General features: G+C 46.6%; 1 protein-coding gene across 1 annotated transcript; it reads left to right on the forward strand.

The window, feature by feature from the left end:
* The first annotated feature begins 3,067 nt into the window (after nucleotides 1-3,067).
* On the forward strand, nucleotides 3,068-19,122 carry QDPR (quinoid dihydropteridine reductase). The gene is made up of 7 exons (XM_084799104.1): nucleotides 3,068-3,273; nucleotides 5,773-5,865; nucleotides 8,444-8,540; nucleotides 9,428-9,568; nucleotides 14,037-14,145; nucleotides 15,516-15,599; nucleotides 18,499-19,122. Exons 1-7 carry the CDS (start codon nucleotides 3,178-3,180, stop codon nucleotides 18,602-18,604), a joined length of 726 nt encoding a protein of 241 aa, XP_084655230.1. The 5' UTR covers nucleotides 3,068-3,177; the 3' UTR covers nucleotides 18,605-19,122.
* Nucleotides 19,123-19,647: the final 525 nt, after the last annotated feature.

Consider the following 19,647-nt stretch of genomic DNA (forward strand, 5'->3'; position numbering starts at 1 on the left):
TATCTATCTATCTATCTATCTATCTATCTATCTATCTATCTATCATGTGAACCTATCATCTATATGTATGTATGTATGCATATATGTATATATGTATACATGTATGTGTCTCAGTGATGACTTTGTATCTGCATACAATGTTGCTTTGATCATATTGTTTTCCACTTTTCCACCCTTATTCCCTTCCCACTTCCTCTGGATCCCTTATTTCCAGCAAGTCCCTCTCTCTCTTCTTTTTAATCTGTAGACCCCAGGAATGAATCACTTTTAGTCTCCATTTTATGCTGTGGTTTTGAGAATTGTGACCGTCACTGTATTGCTGAATATGTACATAAGGTCCTGTGAGCCTAGCAAAGCCACCCTGTGAGTACCTTGGGGAACATGGGCAAAGGCAGCACAGTATGGCTTCCAGTGTGGCCACCCATCTCTGGATGGGCTTCTGGAGTTGCGTTGTTGGTCAGTGGGAAGCTTGAGACTCTTACATGGAGACATGTGGGCATGTTATAGAAATGGCATGACCCCCCTGCTCCTGAGGGGACTCGCTGGAGTGGGTCCGGGAGGGAAATAAAGAACAGGGTTTCTGAAGCTTGTGAGGCAGAGCTTCTGAAGCCTTGCCAGGCACAAAGGGTGGCACGATTAGTGTACGATTCTGCGTCTCCGATGCTCCAGAAACCCTGTGGGCCAGGCTGCTGTTCTTCTGATGGGCAAAGCAATGTGGACACTGGGCTGCAATGTAGGGCTTTAAAATACAGCTGCTTATCTTTACCATAGCAGCCTGGAAACAGGAAATGTTTATCTGCCAATAAATGACACAGTACATATAGGAACCCTCCTTGGCATATTAATACATGACAAATAATATTAGCTGATGTTCTTATTTTAGCACTAACACTAAGAATGTTTTTAGGAGGTAGGTTGTACTTAGTGCTTGGGAGTCACGGTTTTGTATTAAATGATGAGCTTATGTCAAATTTCAATGTTTTGAGGGTTTTCAGAAAAACAAACAAACAAAAACCAAACCAAACCTCTGTTGGTTAACACCTGAGTTCTAGCAAGCTCGTGCCATGTTGGCTGAGGTGGTGGCTGAGAGGAACTCTAATTATTGAAGACCAGGTTCAATGTTGCTTAGGCAGGTGTCTGAGTCTCCCCATGCCTTGTTTTTACAGCCAGTCACAGGACTGTTGCGTGAAGGAAAGTGAACTTGCACATGCAGATTGCTTAAAGCAATCTGACACGTGGAAGGCACTAGACAAATATGCCTTTCCCTCCCATCTGATTTCTCAACAAATCTACTTTGGATAATGCAGCTCCTGACAGTGGAATGCTCTGGTGTCCACATCCTGCTGTCTGTGGTCATGGGTCTGCAAGTCTTATCTGTTATAAGTAACAACTGTGTTGTGTGCAAGGCACCCTAAGGGATGGAGGCACAAAGAAGCTCAGCATAGCATCTGTCTCTGAAGGTTGAATAAACAGAGGCAGATGTTGGTTTTTAGCCAAAGGTGATTTTTACCCATCAAAGGATCTTTAGAAATATCTAAAGGTTTTTTTCCCCCTCTATTTCTCATCCCTTTTTCTCCGGGATTCAGGGGTTGAATCTAAGTCCTTGGGCATGTTAGGCAAACACTCCGTCATTGGGTTACATCCCCAGAACTCTCCTTACGTTGAAACAGGGACTCATGAAGTTACCGAGTCTGGCCTTGAATTCAGTCTGTTGTCCAGCAGGGAGCTTGTGATCCTCTTGCCTCCGCCTCAGGAATAGCTGGGGTTCTGGGCTTGTGCTACCAGGTCTGCCTAGAGACACTTTGATCTTTATGACTGAGGACAGGGGCTTCTAGGGTTAGAGCCCAGAGATACCGTGAATACTATAAACATACAGGCTCAGTTTCAATTATCCGATGCTAAATGTCAGCAGTGCTGTTGTTAAAAAAAACAAAACAAAACAAAAAACAAAAACACCTGTGCTCACTCGGGTGGCAGAGGCAGGCGGATCGCTGTGAGTTCGAGGCCGGTTTGGTCTACAAAGTGAGTCTAGGACAGTCAAGGCTACACAGAGAAACCCTGTCTTAAAAAACCAACGAAACAAAACAAAAAACCCACCTGTGCTCATGAGCAGAAATAACTAACCCATTAGTGGTGGGTGACACTAGGCTCTTCTGGGGATGATTTGGTGGGTCTCAAACATAGATCTGGGATATCTCTTCCTTACAGGCAGCCAGAGAAGTGTAAGGAGAGGTCTACAACTTTACATAGTACACATTTTCAACCACTTTTTTGGGGGGAGGGGCAGATTTTCCCTTTTAAACTGTCTTTGATTTGGAAAACACAGAACAGACTTCTAAGAGTCTCAGTGAATTTTAACAAGCAGTACCGGTAAGACTAATATTGATAGCCACACACCGCTCCATGTACCTTTTACGCACTTTCTCCAACTCTAGAGGCAGAAATTATTATTCACATTTTATTAGTGAGGACTCTGAGGCACAGAACAATTGAAGAAGTTGCTTAGGCCACACAGCTGTTATACAAAGGGGTCAGGCAAAGCTTAACTCTTGGGAGTTAAAATATTATAGGTGGTTTGTGCTCGCAGTTAGTTTCCACCAGCTTGAACCGCACCATCTGCTCTAAAGAACTCTTGCTCCTGCTGGGGCTTGGCGCTCCTGAAAGATAGTTGCTGAGGGCGGGACTTGCAGCTGTCTTGATGCCCGGTAGGGTTCAGGGGGCAGCGGAGAGCTTGCTGAAGGTTTACTAGGTTACAAAGGGGGCGGGGAGGGTGGACAGGGCACAGTTTAGTGCAGGCGCCTTATTGGCGTTCTTATTGGGTCACTGTCTGTGGAGGCGGGACAAGTGGGCGGGGCGCAGCAGAGCGCGCTTGCCGCAGCAGCTGAGCTCCTATAGGCTCACGGGAGGGAGGCGTGGTTTAATGTATCTCAGCCTTAGGGCGGGGAGAATGGGCGGGGCATAGTCGTGTCACGTGTTCCGGCTGCCACGCTCTTATTGGTAGAAGTGGGAGGCGTGGTTCTGCGACGTCTCCGTCTCCACCCCGGGGCAGAGCTTCGGGGGCGGGGCACAGGTAGGGGCGGGTGATCTGGGCAACCCTCGTGAGTTCCGCGGTGGATAGCGGCGAGCAAAGGAGAGCTTTTGGACTTAGCGTTCAGTACCGCGCCTGTTAGAAGCAGGATGGCGGCTTCGGGCGAGGCGCGCCGGGTGCTGGTGTACGGCGGCAGGGGAGCTCTCGGCTCGCGCTGCGTACAGGCCTTCCGGGCTCGCAACTGGGTAAGGCTGCGGCACAGCCGCTGCAAGCAGCAGACACTTGGCAAGGGGACTCGGGGGTGGGGGTGGGGGTGGGGATCGGGCACTGCGGGTCCTGTGCACCGGAGACTAGGCTGCACGCGCATGCACTGGACTGCTCTGGGCCACAGGTGCCCGGTCTTTGCCCAGCAAAGAGCGTGGGGTTTAGGTGTTCCCTAGGCCTCCTCCAGGTCCAGAAGGTCCCGCGTGACTCTAGACGTAAGAGGAGCGGTGTGTGCGAACTGGGAAGGGAAAGGCAGAAGGAAGACTCTGGAATTGGGCTGCCCTAAGTTACTACTAACCTAGTGACCTTGAGTTGAGGCCCGTTAGTCTCAGTTCCTTCTACAATAAAATGACGATAATGTTCCTGTTTACTCTTGGGCCAATCGTGATGAATAAATAAGATGGTAGGTAAAAGCTGTTTAAATGCTAACTGTTCCCGACACTTCAGCTAATATATTACTCTCGTTGCTATAGCCCTGTTGGAACTGGCATTCGAGGCTCAGCCCCGCAGCTGCTGACATCTTTGCTTAGTAAAGGATATTTCAACTACTTTGCTTAGTCAGGTGTCCAATCACGGAGGGTGACAAGTGGGCACAGAGCTGATCTTGGCCCCAGCCTCTTAGTAGGGATCAGCCTGGCTCACCGTAGGAAACTTCTAGAGTCAGCCCTGGGGCTTAGTGCACCTTCCTGAGAGTTTAGTTAGCACAAGCAGCTTGGGCAAGGGTTCCCCTGGGACCACAGAGAGGGACACAGTTGGCTTAAATGTGGTACAAGGATGATACCACTGAGCTGGGCGGTAGTGGTGCTCGCCTTTAATACCAGCACTCGGGAGGCAGAGGCAGGCGGATCACTGTGAGTTCGAGGCCAGCCAGGTCTACAAAACGAGTCCAGGACAGCCAAGGCTAACAGAGAGACCCTGTCTCGAAAAACCAAAAAAAAAAAAAAAAAAAAAAAAAAGATACCACTATCAGTTAGAACAAAGGAAGACTGTGATGTCTTCCACCATCTGCGAAGAAGGAGAGCAGAGACCAAGACAGCAATGAAGGAGTGAGGTGTGACTGCCTCGGCTGGGCTCTGTACGCCCATATATCAGCCAGCTTTCCCTGACTCTTAACTTCATTGATCTTCTTGTGCTGTTTGGCTTATTTTGTCACATTAACAACCTAGAGTCACCCAGGAAGAAGGAGCCTCAATCGATGAGTTGCTCAGATCGCTTTGCCCGTGGCCATATCTGTGAGAGCTTGTCTTGGTGGATGGTTCATGTGGGGGAGGATTTAGCCCATTATGGGGGGGAGGCACTGTCTAGGTAGCAGCTGAGCACGAGCTAGGGAGCCAGCCAGTGAACATTGTTCCTGGCCTCAGCACTAGATCTGATTTACCCCAAATTCTGTTTCTCTTTCTTTCCTGGTACCCTAGGGAAGGCCGGGGTGGAGCCGACTTTGTCTCAGTATTATTCCCCATGGTTTGTGATATACAAATAATGAGTGTTGAATGATGCTGTAATTGCCCCCTAAAGGTAGACACTGACATCTGGTGTCTTCAGTATGAAGGACCTGGGGGTTTCTGAATTAAAACTCAGCGATGCCAGGAGTGAGCACCGTCCATCACATTTTGTTCTTACTAACCCTGTTAATCATTTACCTGCTTTCTATGGTGAGGAAGATTGTCAGTTTATAGCAGAGCCAGCATTAATACCGGAGTCGGGCATCCACACTGAAGGCCCATCGGTCTCTGCTGCAGAGCAGGGGTCTTCCATAGGGCAGCTGAGCAGCCAACCATCTCTGCAAACCCGAGAGTTGCGAACCTTGAAGGATTTCACATTTTGAAATAGTTTTATAAAGTGAAAGGAATAACAGCATGTGGCATCCGTAGTTTATATTTCAGCATCTGGCATGTTCAGGATGGCTCATCCTGTCATATTTGTGGCCTCAGATGTGTCGAGATAAAGGTAGGGTTTGGCTTGAGAGTCCAGCAGGGAAAGGGAAGGATGGGGCTTAGAGCACCAAGCTGTGATGAAGTGCAGTGGAAGGCGGACCAGCTGTAGTCAGTGGTCCCTGAGCCATGTCTGGGAGATCAGTTGTTTTTGTTTACATGTTAAGCATCCAAAAATCTGTAATGCTTCTAAATCCTAAGCTTTTTAAGGGCTGTGTATATTGCCCCAGATAGGAATTTTTGTGCCCTAAAACCTGTTGCATGTTTTTAAAATTATTAAAAGTATTACGTAAAGGTACTTTTAGGCAGTGAGTATACAGTGTATATGAAATATATGGGTTTTGTGTTTATACTTCAGTCCCACCCCGAAGGTAAGTATATACAAATATTTCAGAATCCCAGATTGCAAACTGGAAACATTTCTGGTTCCATGTATTTCGGTTTAAGGCTTTTCACTCACTTTCTCTTTGCTCCCATTTCTGGGTGTGGCTCTTTAGAGAACGTAACAGCCCACTGACTCTTAACCCAAAACCGTTTTTCTTGCTCCAGTGGGTCGCCAGCATCGACGTGGTGGAGAATGAAGAGGCTAGTGCCAGTGTCGTTGTTAAAATGACAGACTCGTTTACGGAGCAGGCTGACCAGGTAATTCTAAAAGATGCCTCAGGGTGACAGGAGAGGCCCAGCAGGGCTTTCCCTGGCAGTGTTCTTTGTCTGCCAGTTCCCAAATCCTCTGGAGGAAAACTTAGAAAACTGAAAAACAAAAGTGAAAACAAAGGTAAATTCCAGGATCCAGTTCTGACTGGCGTATTTTGGCAAGTTTCCTTGTCTTTACTGTGCACGCTGTGTGTTGCTGCTTTTGTACGTCTTATGTTTTAATATTTCATCATTTAAAAATTTTTACCCTTTAGCTTAAATACTTTATCTCACTTAAACACTTTGCTGATGTATAATGTTTTATTTTGTTGATTAGCCGTGGCTTACTTAGTTTCTTTTTTTTTTTCTTTAATTTTTTTTTTTGTTTGTTTCTGCTTTTACTATTTAACAAGTAGTATGGTTAAACATCTTTGTATACCTGATATGTTTTAAAAAGTGGAGTTAATTTAGTTCAAAGCATAAACACTAACTGAACATACCAAATCATATGACAATTGTAAAACTGGAAAAACAATACAAATCTAGAGATGCGTAAATAAATGGTAAGATCACCTTTCCCATAAGAACCTGCTACTCCTCAGAAGAGATGGCATTGCCAATTCGATGGATGTCTTAGTGTGAGTATCTTAGCTGTTCCTAAGTACTCCTGCCTCTGGAGCAGCCCTTCTGACCTGCTGCCTGGAGGATCCAGGCCATTGCTTCCACCCTCATTCCCAAGGAAACCCCCATCCCATTCTCTGTTTTCAGGACTACTGGATGGGTGGGCAGGCAAGCGGGGCCGTTTCATGGTGGGGCCACTAGGTTTCATCCAGTAAATGACAGTCTGAGAAACTCATTAGTGGTTGAGTTAGGATGGAAGTTTCCTGACACAAACTCAGTCTGTAAGCAGGTCTGCTTTGTTGTAGACCAACTTTCTCTGGTGGTCTCAACGCTGGGATGTTTCATGTTTCTTGACTGTTTGAAATGCCAAATACGGGAAAGATGTGCAGAATGATCCTAAGGTCACACAGGTAGGAGAGTGACAAAGGTAAGGTTTGAGCTTGGGCAGTGGACTTTATGGCTGTGCGCTTACCTAATGAGCTAAACTGCTTCCAAGAAAAATAGCATCATGCAGATAAAAGTAATAAAAGCTAAAGCTCATGAGAGGAGCAATGCCTGGTCTTGGAGAGCCGCAGTCCTTCCAGGGGTGGGTTCTGCTTTCAGTGCCTCCTCAGTTCTCATTAAGTCTAAGTTCTGATGTCAATCGGGTTTATCCATTATCATTGTTACTGTTATCATCAGAGAGGAGGTGCATGGTGACTGAGAATGCTAATGTGGGCGCACGTGCTGTAATCATGTCATAGGGTAACTTTCAGGAGTCAGTTCCTGTCTTCCCACACTGGATCTCTAGATTTGTATTGTTTTTCCTGTTTTATAATTGTCATATGATCCGGGCATCTAACTTAACCAACAGGTCTCTGCAGGAAGCACTTCCTGTGCTGAGCCATCCTGCTAGCCACCATATGGGTTTTTGAATATCAAAGTTGTCCCTGCCTGAGACTTGACTATATAGAATGTATCAGCAGGGCAAAATGCCCTATTTTAATCTTAGCTTTGAGATCTCTACTTCCTTCCATCCCATTGTGAGTTTCTGAGTCAACTGCATGATACTTGGTTTTGGGAAGGGAATTTGGCTAGGAAATTTAATCCTAGCATGTGTGAAATTGGTCTCTTGGTCAAGAAATTCATCTAGGGGTAAGAGATGCAGAAGTGAGAAGAGAATTCAATCTCTAGAAGACTCTTGGGCAGAAAGCAAAATATTAGAGGTTAGAATTTGGAATTGCCTTAACCTTTTTGTAAGAATGAAGCACAAGTGTTAAAAAGTCAGAAGGTCATGGCTAGGGTGCTTCCTTGAAGAGTAGGGAGGATGGCATGGATTCTGTGCCTATCCAGATATGGAGAGCGGATGTAACCTCGGCAGTCAGGGTCTAGGTTCTGGCCAGAGAGACTTGGCCTCTGAAAGAAGGGAGGGGCCTCTAGGATTGACCCTGGACATTGAAATTCACCCCATGTACTTGTATCCAGCATGAACTAGCATTTTTTTTTTTTTTTTTTTTTTTTTTTGCCATTGATCTTTGTTTTTTCCCTTGTGCTTGTGTTTCTCAATGATGTTTCTTTGTTTAGGTGGTTTTGTTTGGGGTGGGGTAAGGTGAGTGGAATTGAACCTTCTCAGATTATGAGTCTGTGATTCCTGAAGAAAATATGGAAAGGCACATACCAGACCTTTGCCTGTTTGTCATGAGGCTCTAGTGATTTTCTTAAAGCCCTTTTTCTCCCTTCCTTTATTATCTGATTCCAGGAAGTGTTTATGTCCCTGCCTTTTAGAGTGTCCATGTAGAGGCACTATGTTATGAAAATCATATTAAAGAATTGTTGCTTTTACTATCCCAAATGCGTGGGACTTCTTCCATTTTGTTTCCTGAGCCGGTTGCTAGGTTTGTAGGCTGGCTTAAGAAGAGAGAGAGAAAGCAAAGCGTGTTTCAGCTCACCTTCCAGTGTGTGCGTTGTTTTGCCTCTTTTGTTTCAGGTCACTGCTGAGGTTGGGAAACTCCTAGGTGACCAGAAGGTGGATGCGATTCTCTGCGTGGCTGGAGGATGGGCCGGGGGCAATGCCAAATCCAAGTGTGAGTCCTTCTCCGAGTTAATCACCGCTTCTGCTCTGCTCTCTGTCTAGGTGACATGGCTCTGGTGTAGCTGACGCCCTAGGCCAGCTGGTTTTCTGTTTGTCCCCTTGGATCCTTGCCACAGCAGTCTCTTCATTTGAGTTGTGATGCTGGAAGTGGGTAATCTGTAGGGATTGACTGCTCATATGCTCATAGCTCTGCAGGCTGCAAAGTCCAGAGCCAATGGTTGGTGTCTAGTGAGGGTTTTCTTTCAGTGTTATCTCATGGTGGAAGGTGGGGGTCAAGAGAGCATGAGAGCTAGGGTGTGTGTGTGGGGAGGGGTGGGCGGGGAGAGACTGACGGTGTGTCGCGTGTTGCCACCTGTGCCTTCTGAGTCTCTGGCACAGCTAGAGGGCTAATGTGGCTCTGAAGTGGTTGTCATTTTAGTGCTCTTTTACAGAGTCTTAAAGGCTCTCATTAACTTTATCCGTGAAAATGTAAGTCTGTAAAAACTCTCTTTATGGCCGGAGGGTGATTGTTTCATGGATTTTTATCACGAGTAGAAGCCAGAATAGGGATAGGAGTTCCTATTATAAATCTAACAGCCTTCATAAAGTAAAACCATTTTTGAGGCCATGACAGTCTGGTGAGTCTGTTGACCCCAGATTTATTTGCTAAAATTTTTTGGCTGAGAATTTAGCAGTTAGCAGGTGAGGAAGCTGAGACTTTGGAAACAGCATGGCCTGTGCTTGAATCCATGCCTCTGGCCACTGAGTCCTGTGCTAAACTCTGTTAGACCAGTAGGGTCTGGGTGGCTCCCTGTAGTGCAGGCCAGTGTGAGTTGAGCTTGCCTTCTGGGTTCTTCTCTGAAAATGAGGAGCCCACCTTTATTTTTGTCCCTTTTCCAGCACTCTTTAAAAACTGTGACCTGATGTGGAAGCAGAGTATGTGGACATCGACCATCTCCAGCCACTTGGCCACAAAGCATCTGAAGGAGGGAGGCCTCTTGACCCTGGCTGGAGCCAAAGCTGCCTTGGATGGGACTCCTGGTAAGCCTTCGTCTCCCACATGTGCAGGGTGGATGAATCTCCTGCTGCAGCTACTGGGTACATCTTGGGTTGAGGCAGTGCAAATCCCTTTGTGCCCTCAGGCGCCTTCCCACTGGGTGGATTTGCTGCCTTTTATGCTAGAATCTTCTTATGAGGAGCAGTCTTAATCTTGTCCTGGCAAAGTATAATGACAGGTGGATTCTTAATCACAGTTCTCTGGCCAAATTTCTCCCACAGTTCCTTTAACTGTAAACCAGTGACAATATTACCTAACTTAAGAGCAACTACAGAGTCGTTGACCCATAGGTAGTGCCTACCGAACGGCAGGTCATACTATATTCACACCAAGTAGCAAGTATGATTGTATATATACTTTCCACTTCGCACATATTTTAGTTGAATCTTGGCATAGGCATGCTTTTTACCTTTTCATTTTGTTGGTTAGGAAAACAAAATTTAGAGAGTTAAATGAATTGTCTATATTTATTTACTACGTAATGAATATATTTTGAATCCAACCACTGGCCATTTCTAAGTCGTGCACTGTTCTCGTTGCACCACGAAGACCCTTTCTTTTGTCTTTCTTATTCCCTGTGTTTGTTTGCTGGGGCTGCCATGCCTCCGCTCGCTCGAACAACAGACACGTTTCCCAGTAAACCTAGAGCTGAGATACCCAGGGCCAGGGTGTTGTAGGCTGGTTTTGAGCCTCACTGATTGGTTTGTAGATGGCTGCCTTCTTGCATGCTATATGGCCATCCCCACTTTGGGTCTGGGTCCTAAATTCTACCCATAGAAGCACCTTGGTCATCCTAGGTGAGGGGTGCACCCTGACGACCTCACTTTAACTTGATTTCCACTTTAAAGACCTTGTCTCTAAATACAGCAACTCTCTGAGTTGCATACAAATTTGGGGATGGGGTGCATTCTAAGTCATACATTCATTTAGTGCCAAGGCTAAAGGGATTTAAGTAGGGGACACAGAGGGGTGGGCAGTAAGTCTCATCTGTACTACCTTAGTTTAGAAGGTATACTTTTTACAGTCTAAGTGGTAGAGGTCTTGGGGTGCCTCCTCAGTTTTAATGTAACTCACAGAGCCATGAGACTCTTGCTAATTAGTAATTTCTTGCTGCTCATTGCATTTCACAGAGTAAGAGCTATCAGGTCTGTGGCTGTTGCGGTAATTAAAGCTGTGTAAATGTTAGATGTCTGTCCGGTTGAGAGCTGGTTTTTATTAAAGGTGACATAGGGCAGAGGCACTAGAAAGTAAATAGTGAAGTGAGTAATAGGTTGACATTTACAGAACAAAAACCCAGGACTGAAAGACTAATTTTTCTAAAGGACAAAAAGCAAGCTCCCATTTCCTTTGTTTTATAAGTAGAGATGGATCCACGTGATAGTTCATCTTAGTAATCTTTGGCTCTGCAGCCACCCCGTGCTGTGGTTAGAAGCCACTCACAAGGGACTGTATGATCATGTTATAATTTGGAAGCGAGTGTTCATCATAGTTGTGTGCACTTTTTTAATATTTTGCAAATGCTTTCATATCTGTGCTGTTCTGTTAAATCCAGCCGTGGGTTGCTGGTTGGTCACTTCTTTCCTCTCAGAGCTTCCCAGCCTTGACAGTGCTGGAATGGAAAGGTAGAGAGCTCCCTGTGCTCTGTGGACTTGGTTGTGTTTTAAACCACTGGGTTCCTGACCCCTAATTAGACAGAGAAGCTGAGGATGGCGAAATAGTCCTCTATGTAACTTCTTGAGACCTTGGCCCTCTTTGGCAATCAGTGTTGTTGCTGAAGCTGGTCAGTGATTGATTGGTTCCTGGCCTGGGCTGTGAATCCCACCTTCCTGGACTTGGGATGCCTCTTTAGCTATTGCATTTGCAGACCATCAGTGACAACATTATCCTTGACTTCACTTAGCAGAGCCTCCGTGAGTTGTAGTAGGAGAGGAAGCTTTAGGGAGCCTGAGTACTTGTGTCAAGATGTGCTCAAACGGGACACCCTGCCACACCACCTCCAGTAGATTCTGTGGCAACGCCCTGAACAAGTGCAGCTTCTTATGCATGTTGTACCTTGGTAAATTAATTAATTAACTAATTAATCCTGCCTCTGCCTCCCGAGTGCTAGGATAAAAGCCGTGTGCCACCACACCCAGCTTGGTAAATTTATTTTTAAAGTTTGATATTTTAGGTATTCTGTGTATATACTTGATGATTTTTGACTCAGCAGAGGAACCTGGAAAATAGGAAAATGATTGTCCCTTGATTACAGTTGAGAAAAACCTTAGTGATTCTAGGTGGCTGGTGTAGGGCCACCTGGCTGGCAAGAGAGGCTGGCAGATGGCAGAGTGACTGAATGGCATGGTGACTGTTGATAGTGTGCTGAGGGCCCTCACAACAACAGGGAGCAGGGAGCCTGTGCTGCTAAATTACTATCTAAGCAAATGCCCTGGACGAGACAAGGGGACAAAACAGGAGAGAAGAGAAGATTCTATCCCTGGAAGTGTTCTGTGGAGGCGCTAATGTGATCAGGGCTCAGAGGTTGATGAATAGAACTTAGGGGGGAAAGTGGATGGCAATATATTTTTTTTATTTGTGTGATTTTTTTTTTTAGCTTGTTTTAACCAGTGCATGTAGGGAACATTGACATAATCTGAAAGACATACACTAAACAAGGAGACGGGTGTCTGCCCAAGTGCCTGGTCCCTACAGCACCCCCAGGTACAGTTACAGACTTCAGGCAAACTCTGGAAGCGTTCAGTATATGTTCTGTGTGCATCGATACCACGCCTCTGTCTCCATTCCCATATTTTTATATTAGACACAAGTCTTTCTGAGAGAAGGGGTCAACTTGTGTAGCCTGGAATGGACTTGAGCCCACACTTCAGTTGCTGGGAGCGCGGGTGTGTGCCACGGTGGCCACCACAGTCATATAGGTGAAAAATAGATTGAAGCCTGGGGAGAAAGGCTCCGTGGGTAAAGGCACCAAGCCTGTGGCCTGAGTTCAGTCTTAGGACTCACGTGGTGGAAGGAGAGAAAAACTCCCACAAGCTGTTCTCTGATTTCCACATGTGTGCTGTGGTGTATGCACGTATGCACAGCCCCCCCTCAATAAATAAATAAATAAATAAATAAATAAATAAATAAGCAAATATAATTTAAAATATGTATTGAATGCCTCTTTTTAAGGCTGGGTAGAGGGCCTCATGCCAGTAATTCATAGGTGGAGGTGGGATTGCTATAAGTTTGTGGCCAAGCCTACTCTACATAACTGGTTCTTACCTAGCCAGGGCTACATAATGAGAACCTGTCTTTAAAAACAAACAGCGGTTGGAGAGATGGTTCAGCAGTCAACAGCCCATGATGCTCTTGCAGAGGACCTAAGCTGGATTCCCGGTACTCACAACCACCTCTAACTCCAGCTCCAAGGGGTCTCCAGGGCTCCCTGCGCTCATGTGTGGTGATGGCTGGTAGCCGGGAGGGCTGCTGATTCTCCTTGAATCACAGTGATGAGGAATCGGCGTGGGTCCTTAGTCGTGACTTTCAGCTAGGATCCTGGGTTTTTACTCTTGGAGTTAGTGAGACACTTTGCATTTCTTCATGCACCTAGCACCGGGTCTGGGGACTCTCGGTCACAGGAGGTTCAATGCCGTGTGAAGGCTAAGTGGCTGGAAGCAAGCAATCCCTTTCACGCACTAGCCTTTATAGGCAGCAGAATGCTGGCAGTGAGCATGAAGATCACAGAGAAACCATGTCACAGTCAGAGCTGTAAGAGGCAGCTGTGCCAGAATGCACAGTCGCATGCTGGGTAAGGAAGGGAATGGCCTACTGGGCAGCAGATTCCAGCTCCACAGTGGAAATAACTGCGCTCATGAGGATGCCATGAGTGGTGATGAATAGGAGGGAGAGTGTGGGAAAGCATCTTTTTCTATGTTCCTGGGCAAGCCCTTAGCCAAGCCTGCCCACGCAAAAAAGCCACGCCCTCATCAGCTCAGGAGTCCCTCATATCACCCTTTGTGGCCTCCCTGGCTTCTTCCTGGTCTATCTGTTCTTTGGTCCTCATTGCAACCTTCGTGATAGGTTGAGGTGTGAGTTGCAACTTTTGTGTGCACATGGATGACCAAGGCTAGAGAACCTGTGACCACTACAGCCATCAGGAAAGCAGGCTTGAGAGCCCTACTTTTGTAGTGCCCGGTCTAGGATCTTTAGTGCTTCCTCATGCCACCTGAGGAAGAGGAATGGCTAGTGATACCAGTGCCCTTTAAAAACATGCATTCTTGGTAGCTGGCCAGAGGCCACCCTCGTGCCCACCTGTCCCATCACCTTTCTCTGTTTGCTGTTATTTCGGTAGGGCCAGTGAGGGTACCCTGCTGAAGGAGGATGCGGGCACTGCTGTGGCTCAAGTTTGAAGGGAACAAAGAGGCTGGGAGATAGCATCTGACATCAACGTAACCATTGTCTTCACTTTCCCAGGGATGATCGGCTACGGCATGGCCAAGGGCGCCGTCCATCAGCTCTGCCAGAGCCTTGCAGGGAAGAACAGTGGCATGCCACCCGGGGCTGCTGCCATCGCCGTGCTCCCGTGAGTGCCTTGGAGTCCCCATTGCTCACACCTTGCCCACTGCTGACTCTTTCGTCTGAGAGTCTTGTTCTGTCAGGGCTCTGAGTGTGTGTCACCAAAGGCCCTTAGCTCCTGTCTTAGTGTATTCCTGTTACTGTGCCAAATGCCCTAGGCTGGGTATTTTATAAGCCACAGAATTGTACTGAGCACAGATGTATAGGCTAGAAGGTCCAAGGTGAGGATGCCAGCAGGGTTGGTGTCTGGTGAGAGCCTGCTCCCAGGTGATACCTTCTCTGCTCTTATATGGTAGAAGGGCAAAGGGGCTCCCTCAGGCCCTTCTGTAAGTGTCCTTGTTCATCTATGGGAGCACACCCTGACTTAATTATCTCTTAAGGACCCTACTCCTGCTACACTGTAGGCTGGGTTTCAACCCAAGAGTCTGGGCTGGGAGGCACTATCAGCCCATGGCAATATTTTAGGGTTTTGATACTCTGCCTTGAGGGATGGGTCTATTACCCCCCTCTTTTGTGCTTTCTTTTCTTCCCCACTCTTATGTTTAAAGTGTCTGTACTATTTTCCTTTATATGTAGTTTTGTTTTCACATTGCTGTAAAGTCAGTGTGCGTGTGTGTGTGTAGCCAGGCATGGGCAGTAGTAAGGGGAAGTTATATAGAAAATTATGGGAATGTATGGAGATGTTTCTGACTAACCAGAAAGCAAATTCCTAGTCAGCTGTTCAGGCAGAGGCTGCCTGCCACCTTGGACATGACGTGTTCTTTCTCAGGGGAAGAATTCTAGTGCCAGCTGGCTTCCTGTCCTGTAAAGGGCCCCTGGGGTCAGCTCAGGGACTGGCTTACTTTCCAGTCTTCCACTTTGCAAGGTTTTATGACTGAGGTGTCCCACGGCTGTTCTGACTGTTTGTTTGTGCCAATTCTGTATTCTCTTCTGAAAACCCCGAGTTTCTTGGAAGGCAGCCATGTCCTTGAAAATAACATTTTACAATTTTGATATTTTGAGGAATGTTATTTCATATAAATCCTTAGAAACGAGTCTGCCACATTTCAGAGAGTACGTGGGGACTTAATAAAGCACTCGGCTTAGATAAAGGCTGCATTTGACGTAAAGGTAAAATGTGCTTCTCCCCATTTTGTTCTTGTGTGCCCCAAGTGTGAGTCACAAAGAGCCTTATTGGATTCCCCTTAGATGTGATCTTTGTTACTGTGGACAGCTTGCTGCTCTCTGATTATCTTGTCTGCTCTCTCCATGTAAATGTCACGCTCAGTGCCAGAGGCTCCCAGTGGTGATGCTGTGTTTGTCTCTTCATGGTCAAGAACCAGACTCCTATTATTACAATGACAGTGGACAAATGACACACTTATCTCTACATTTCAGGGTTACCCTGGATACCCCGATGAACAGGAAATCAATGCCTGAGGCGGACTTCAGCTCCTGGACACCCTTAGAGTTCCTGGTTGAGTGAGTATCACAGGAGAGGCAGTGACGCAGCAGCCTCCAATCTCTGTTCCCTGCTATCTGGGAACTCGCAGTGATCCTGGCTGAGGTTCTGGGGCTCTGAGGGTCTGAGGCAGCTGGGCGTGGAGAAGAACAGTTGCGTGGAGGAATTAGTAGCCCTGACACGAGTCCTAACTCTTTTTCTCCTCCCTTTCTGACAAAGTAAGCATATTTATAAACTGCCCTAGGACACAGGGTAAGGAGGGTCCATGATGATGGTGAAAGGCTAAAACATCGGAACATAATGAAAATGTAGTGCCTGTTAAGCCCTTGGCAGTGTCTGACTCATAATGAGTGTTCACTAACCCCCATCTCCTGGATAGAAATTGGTAATGTGTCCAGGAGCAACTCTGAGGCGGGAAGACAGGAGGAAGTCACAGTCACGTGTCTCAATCAGTGCTGAGCCAAAATGGAGAGAAGCACATTTTACCTTTCCATCACTTACAAAATCCTAGTCATCCGATCTGGGACCTGGAGGCCGTTTGAGAGCTCACTGGAGAAGGCGCTGGTCTTACCTTTTGGTGTTTCTTTTATCTCAGTTCTTTAAAGCCTTCTTTAGTAAGTGTGGGTTCCCTGGGCCCCTACCACAGCCACGTGCATGGCATGTGATGGCGGTCACAGCCCCCACAGGAGATGACCTTCCCATGGTGCCAGTGTCATAGCTTTGATGGGTGCACTGGGTTCTACTGTTAGAACGCATTTAAATTAAATAGAGAGAACTTCAAAGTTCCCACAGAGTGTTAGTTATGTGCTAACTATTCTAGCTATTCTAAACACTTCAAATTATTTGTGTGTGCACATGTGTGTATTCGTCCATGAGTGTGTTTGTTTGTGTGTGTGTGTGTGTGCATGCATGCATCGGAAGTCAGAGGTGATTGACATTATCTTCAACCATTCTCTATTTTTTAAAAATATGTGTTTTATTTTTATAATGTGTATGTGTTTGCGTTTGATTGTGGGTTTGTGTCCACGAGTGCAGGTAATGGAAGAGATCTGAGGCTTGAGGTCCCTGGAGCGAGAGTTACAGAGGGTTGTGAGCTGCCTGATGTGCGCACTGGGAACTGAACTTGGGTTCTTTCCAAGAGCAGTCTGCACGCTCAACCACTGAACTCCCTCTGCAGTTCCTCCACCTCACTTTACAGCCTCTCACTGAACCGGAAGCTCACTGTTTTGGCTGTACCAGCTGGCACACACACCAGAGAGGTTCATGTGTTCACCCCCCCCCCCCAGCACGGGGATTAAAGGCATGTACAGCTGTGCCAGGCTTTTTTTTTTTTAATGTGAGTTCTGGAGCTATAATTAGATCCTCATATTTTCATGGCAAGCACTTTACTGACTAAGCCATCCCACTCCAAGCCCACACCTCCTATTTTTCTATTTAATGCTCATGGAAAATTCTTTTTATTTAAGACCGAGTAATGTGCACAAAGAACAGCAAACCTGGGCTCTTACTTAGACAGTATGGCTGCAGGCCTCTGGGCCTGCTAACCACATGGTAAGCTGGGAGTCCTGTTTTAAGGCTTGATTGAAAAGAGCAGTTGAGAAAACACCATGTTTTGGCTTGTGATTGCTTCTACATTTCTCTTTAAAGGCCAGTATTCGTACAGTGCTTGAGTGACATATTAACTTAGAACGTAGACTCTGGACCCAACACTGACTGAGGCTCCTGGGCTTGAATTCATGCCCAGTTCCAGACAAGGGCTGTCAGGCACCCTTTTGCTCTAGCAGTCAGTTTACCCACTTGAAACTCTCTTGCACATGTTACCGTGGTAAGCATGCCTTCTCTCTCATCTGCTTCACACTGCTGGGGAGGCCGAACATCCCCTAACCCTCCAAATGTCACTTTTGCCTCTCAGAGACACCCAGCTCAACCCCAGCCCCAGAGACAGGCCATGGCCCATGAGAGTATTGTAGGGTGTTTTAGTAGTGCTTTCTGTTCGAACCTATACAGTTTCCCAGCTTGCTCAGTGCCCGGGTGTCTGGCAGCTGACTGTCAAACCTAGTATGCAGGGTTACACATAAGGATCACAGAGCATCCCAGGGGCTGAGCACTTTACAGTTAGAGGTCTGAGATCCTGGAAACTGGATCCTCATGTGTAAATGCTTCACTGATAGCAAATGCCACCTGCCTGTTGCTGTTCCTTGTGAATTTTTGAGCCCTTTTTCTCCTTGCGTTTTAAACTTCATAAACAGGGTCTTCCTTCTGTTCCAGGTAGGCTCGTTGTTTTAGGACCCAATCTATTTTACTATAACAGCCTGCTTTTCATGTCTTGCTTTGGGGGCCCCACACATGTTGGTTAAAATTAAAGGGTGGGTCTTCATTCTCTTTAAACTTGAGAAGGAGTAAAGCCTCAGCTGCCTGCCTTTATCTGTGTGTTCTCACATGCTGCTTTAACCAGCCTCACATTAGAAACACTGAAAGTAATGCTTATGTACTGAGTTCTCGAGACTGCCCCCTTGTTATAACAGCTTTTTTGTTATGCAGGCGAGTTCCTGTCAGTCAGCCGGGGTGATTTGGGGACTGTATGGGAGAATGTGTGCGTTACATGCACATTGCATGCCCTCTTTTTTAAAGGGTCTTGACTGGCCTCCTGGCGTCATCTAAAATTTGTTTTGTTAAAATCATACTACTGTCTTGTGAAGCATTTGACCAGGTAGAAAAGAGCAAAAGTGAAAGCTAAGATTACATTAATCGAGTCAGGCATTGCGCTCTTAGGGGACCTGTGTGTATGTCCCTGATGCCTAGTGGCTTTCTCATAGCTCCTCTTAGAAACCACGCGTCTTTCCCAAGGCCTTTAGTATGAAGATTAGCATGTGCCCAGTGTTTTGCTTTAAGAGTGTAAAATATCTCTTCTTATTCTAGAACCTTCCATGACTGGATCACTGGGAACAAACGGCCAAGCTCAGGAAGCCTAATCCAGGTGGTAACCACAGAAGGGAGGACAGAGCTTACTCCTGCGTACTTTTAAGCCTCATCTCAGTGCCTGGGAGGGCCCCTCCCGAAACATCACTAACCTGTCTGTCACCGTATCTGGCCCCATGTTTTGTCTATTCCTGTTTGTGGCACGAGATATCCAGTCCTGTTTGTCTCTTACATAGCATTCCTATGCCGTCCTGGGATGCTGTGGTGTGTTTATGGGACGTAAGCAGAGGCCTGTAGTAGCAACTGTCAGTGCTGAGGGCCCAGGGAGGTGTATGGGCAAGCCTGCACCACAGCATCCTAGGTTGCTATGGAGACCCCTCTGATAGTCCCCCCATTTTTTGGCATTTGGGGCACTTTGAAGTCCAACTTGATTTCGAATTCCAGGTTGGTGCCATAGATGTAGTTTTTGTGGCCCGAAGTTGAACTGCCTTGAAAATTCGTTTGTGATTTAAGCAAAACCCAGTGGACTTTGTTGTGGATTCCTTTGTGTCCCAGCCTAGGCTAAGTGCAGAGGAGAGCCACTTGTGTCTGTTAAGTCCTTCCTAATAAACACACTTCGTGTCTTGCGTTGTCTTTTCCCTCAAGTCCTGACTTACACGCAGTGGTCCTGGAGGAGGAGGAGCACGAGGGGTTGGATCTTTTCTCCCAGTGACTTAAAAGAGGCCAGAGTCCATCGGATGAGTGGTTTCCACGTGGCAACACAGGCTCCCGCCTGTCACGTGCGCATGGCTAGAGGGTGGAATGGCTCCTGAGGTCAGAAGCAGCTCTCCATGTGACTGATTCAGAACCTTCTGGCTAAGGACTTGGGATATAATCAAGTCTGGTTAATTTATAGATGGGGAAACTGAGGCCCAGAGAGATGATTAACGTCATCATTGCCACTAGGACTTGCATAAGCCCGGAATCCCGTCATCACATGGTCAATTATAAAGGTCTTTAGTTTGTTTTCTCTTTCCATGAAATGAAATAGCACCAACCACTTTAAGGCAAGGGCTTCAGCATTTAGGATACAACTCTGATGTACAGCCGTCACCTCTAGTTCCAAAGTGTTTCCATTGGCAAGACCAAATCCAGGGCTCGTCAGCAGTT

This window comes from Acomys minous, assembly GCF_964271855.1.
Source record: "Acomys minous genome assembly, chromosome: 10".
Taxonomy (NCBI): domain Eukaryota; kingdom Metazoa; phylum Chordata; class Mammalia; order Rodentia; family Muridae; genus Acomys; species Acomys minous.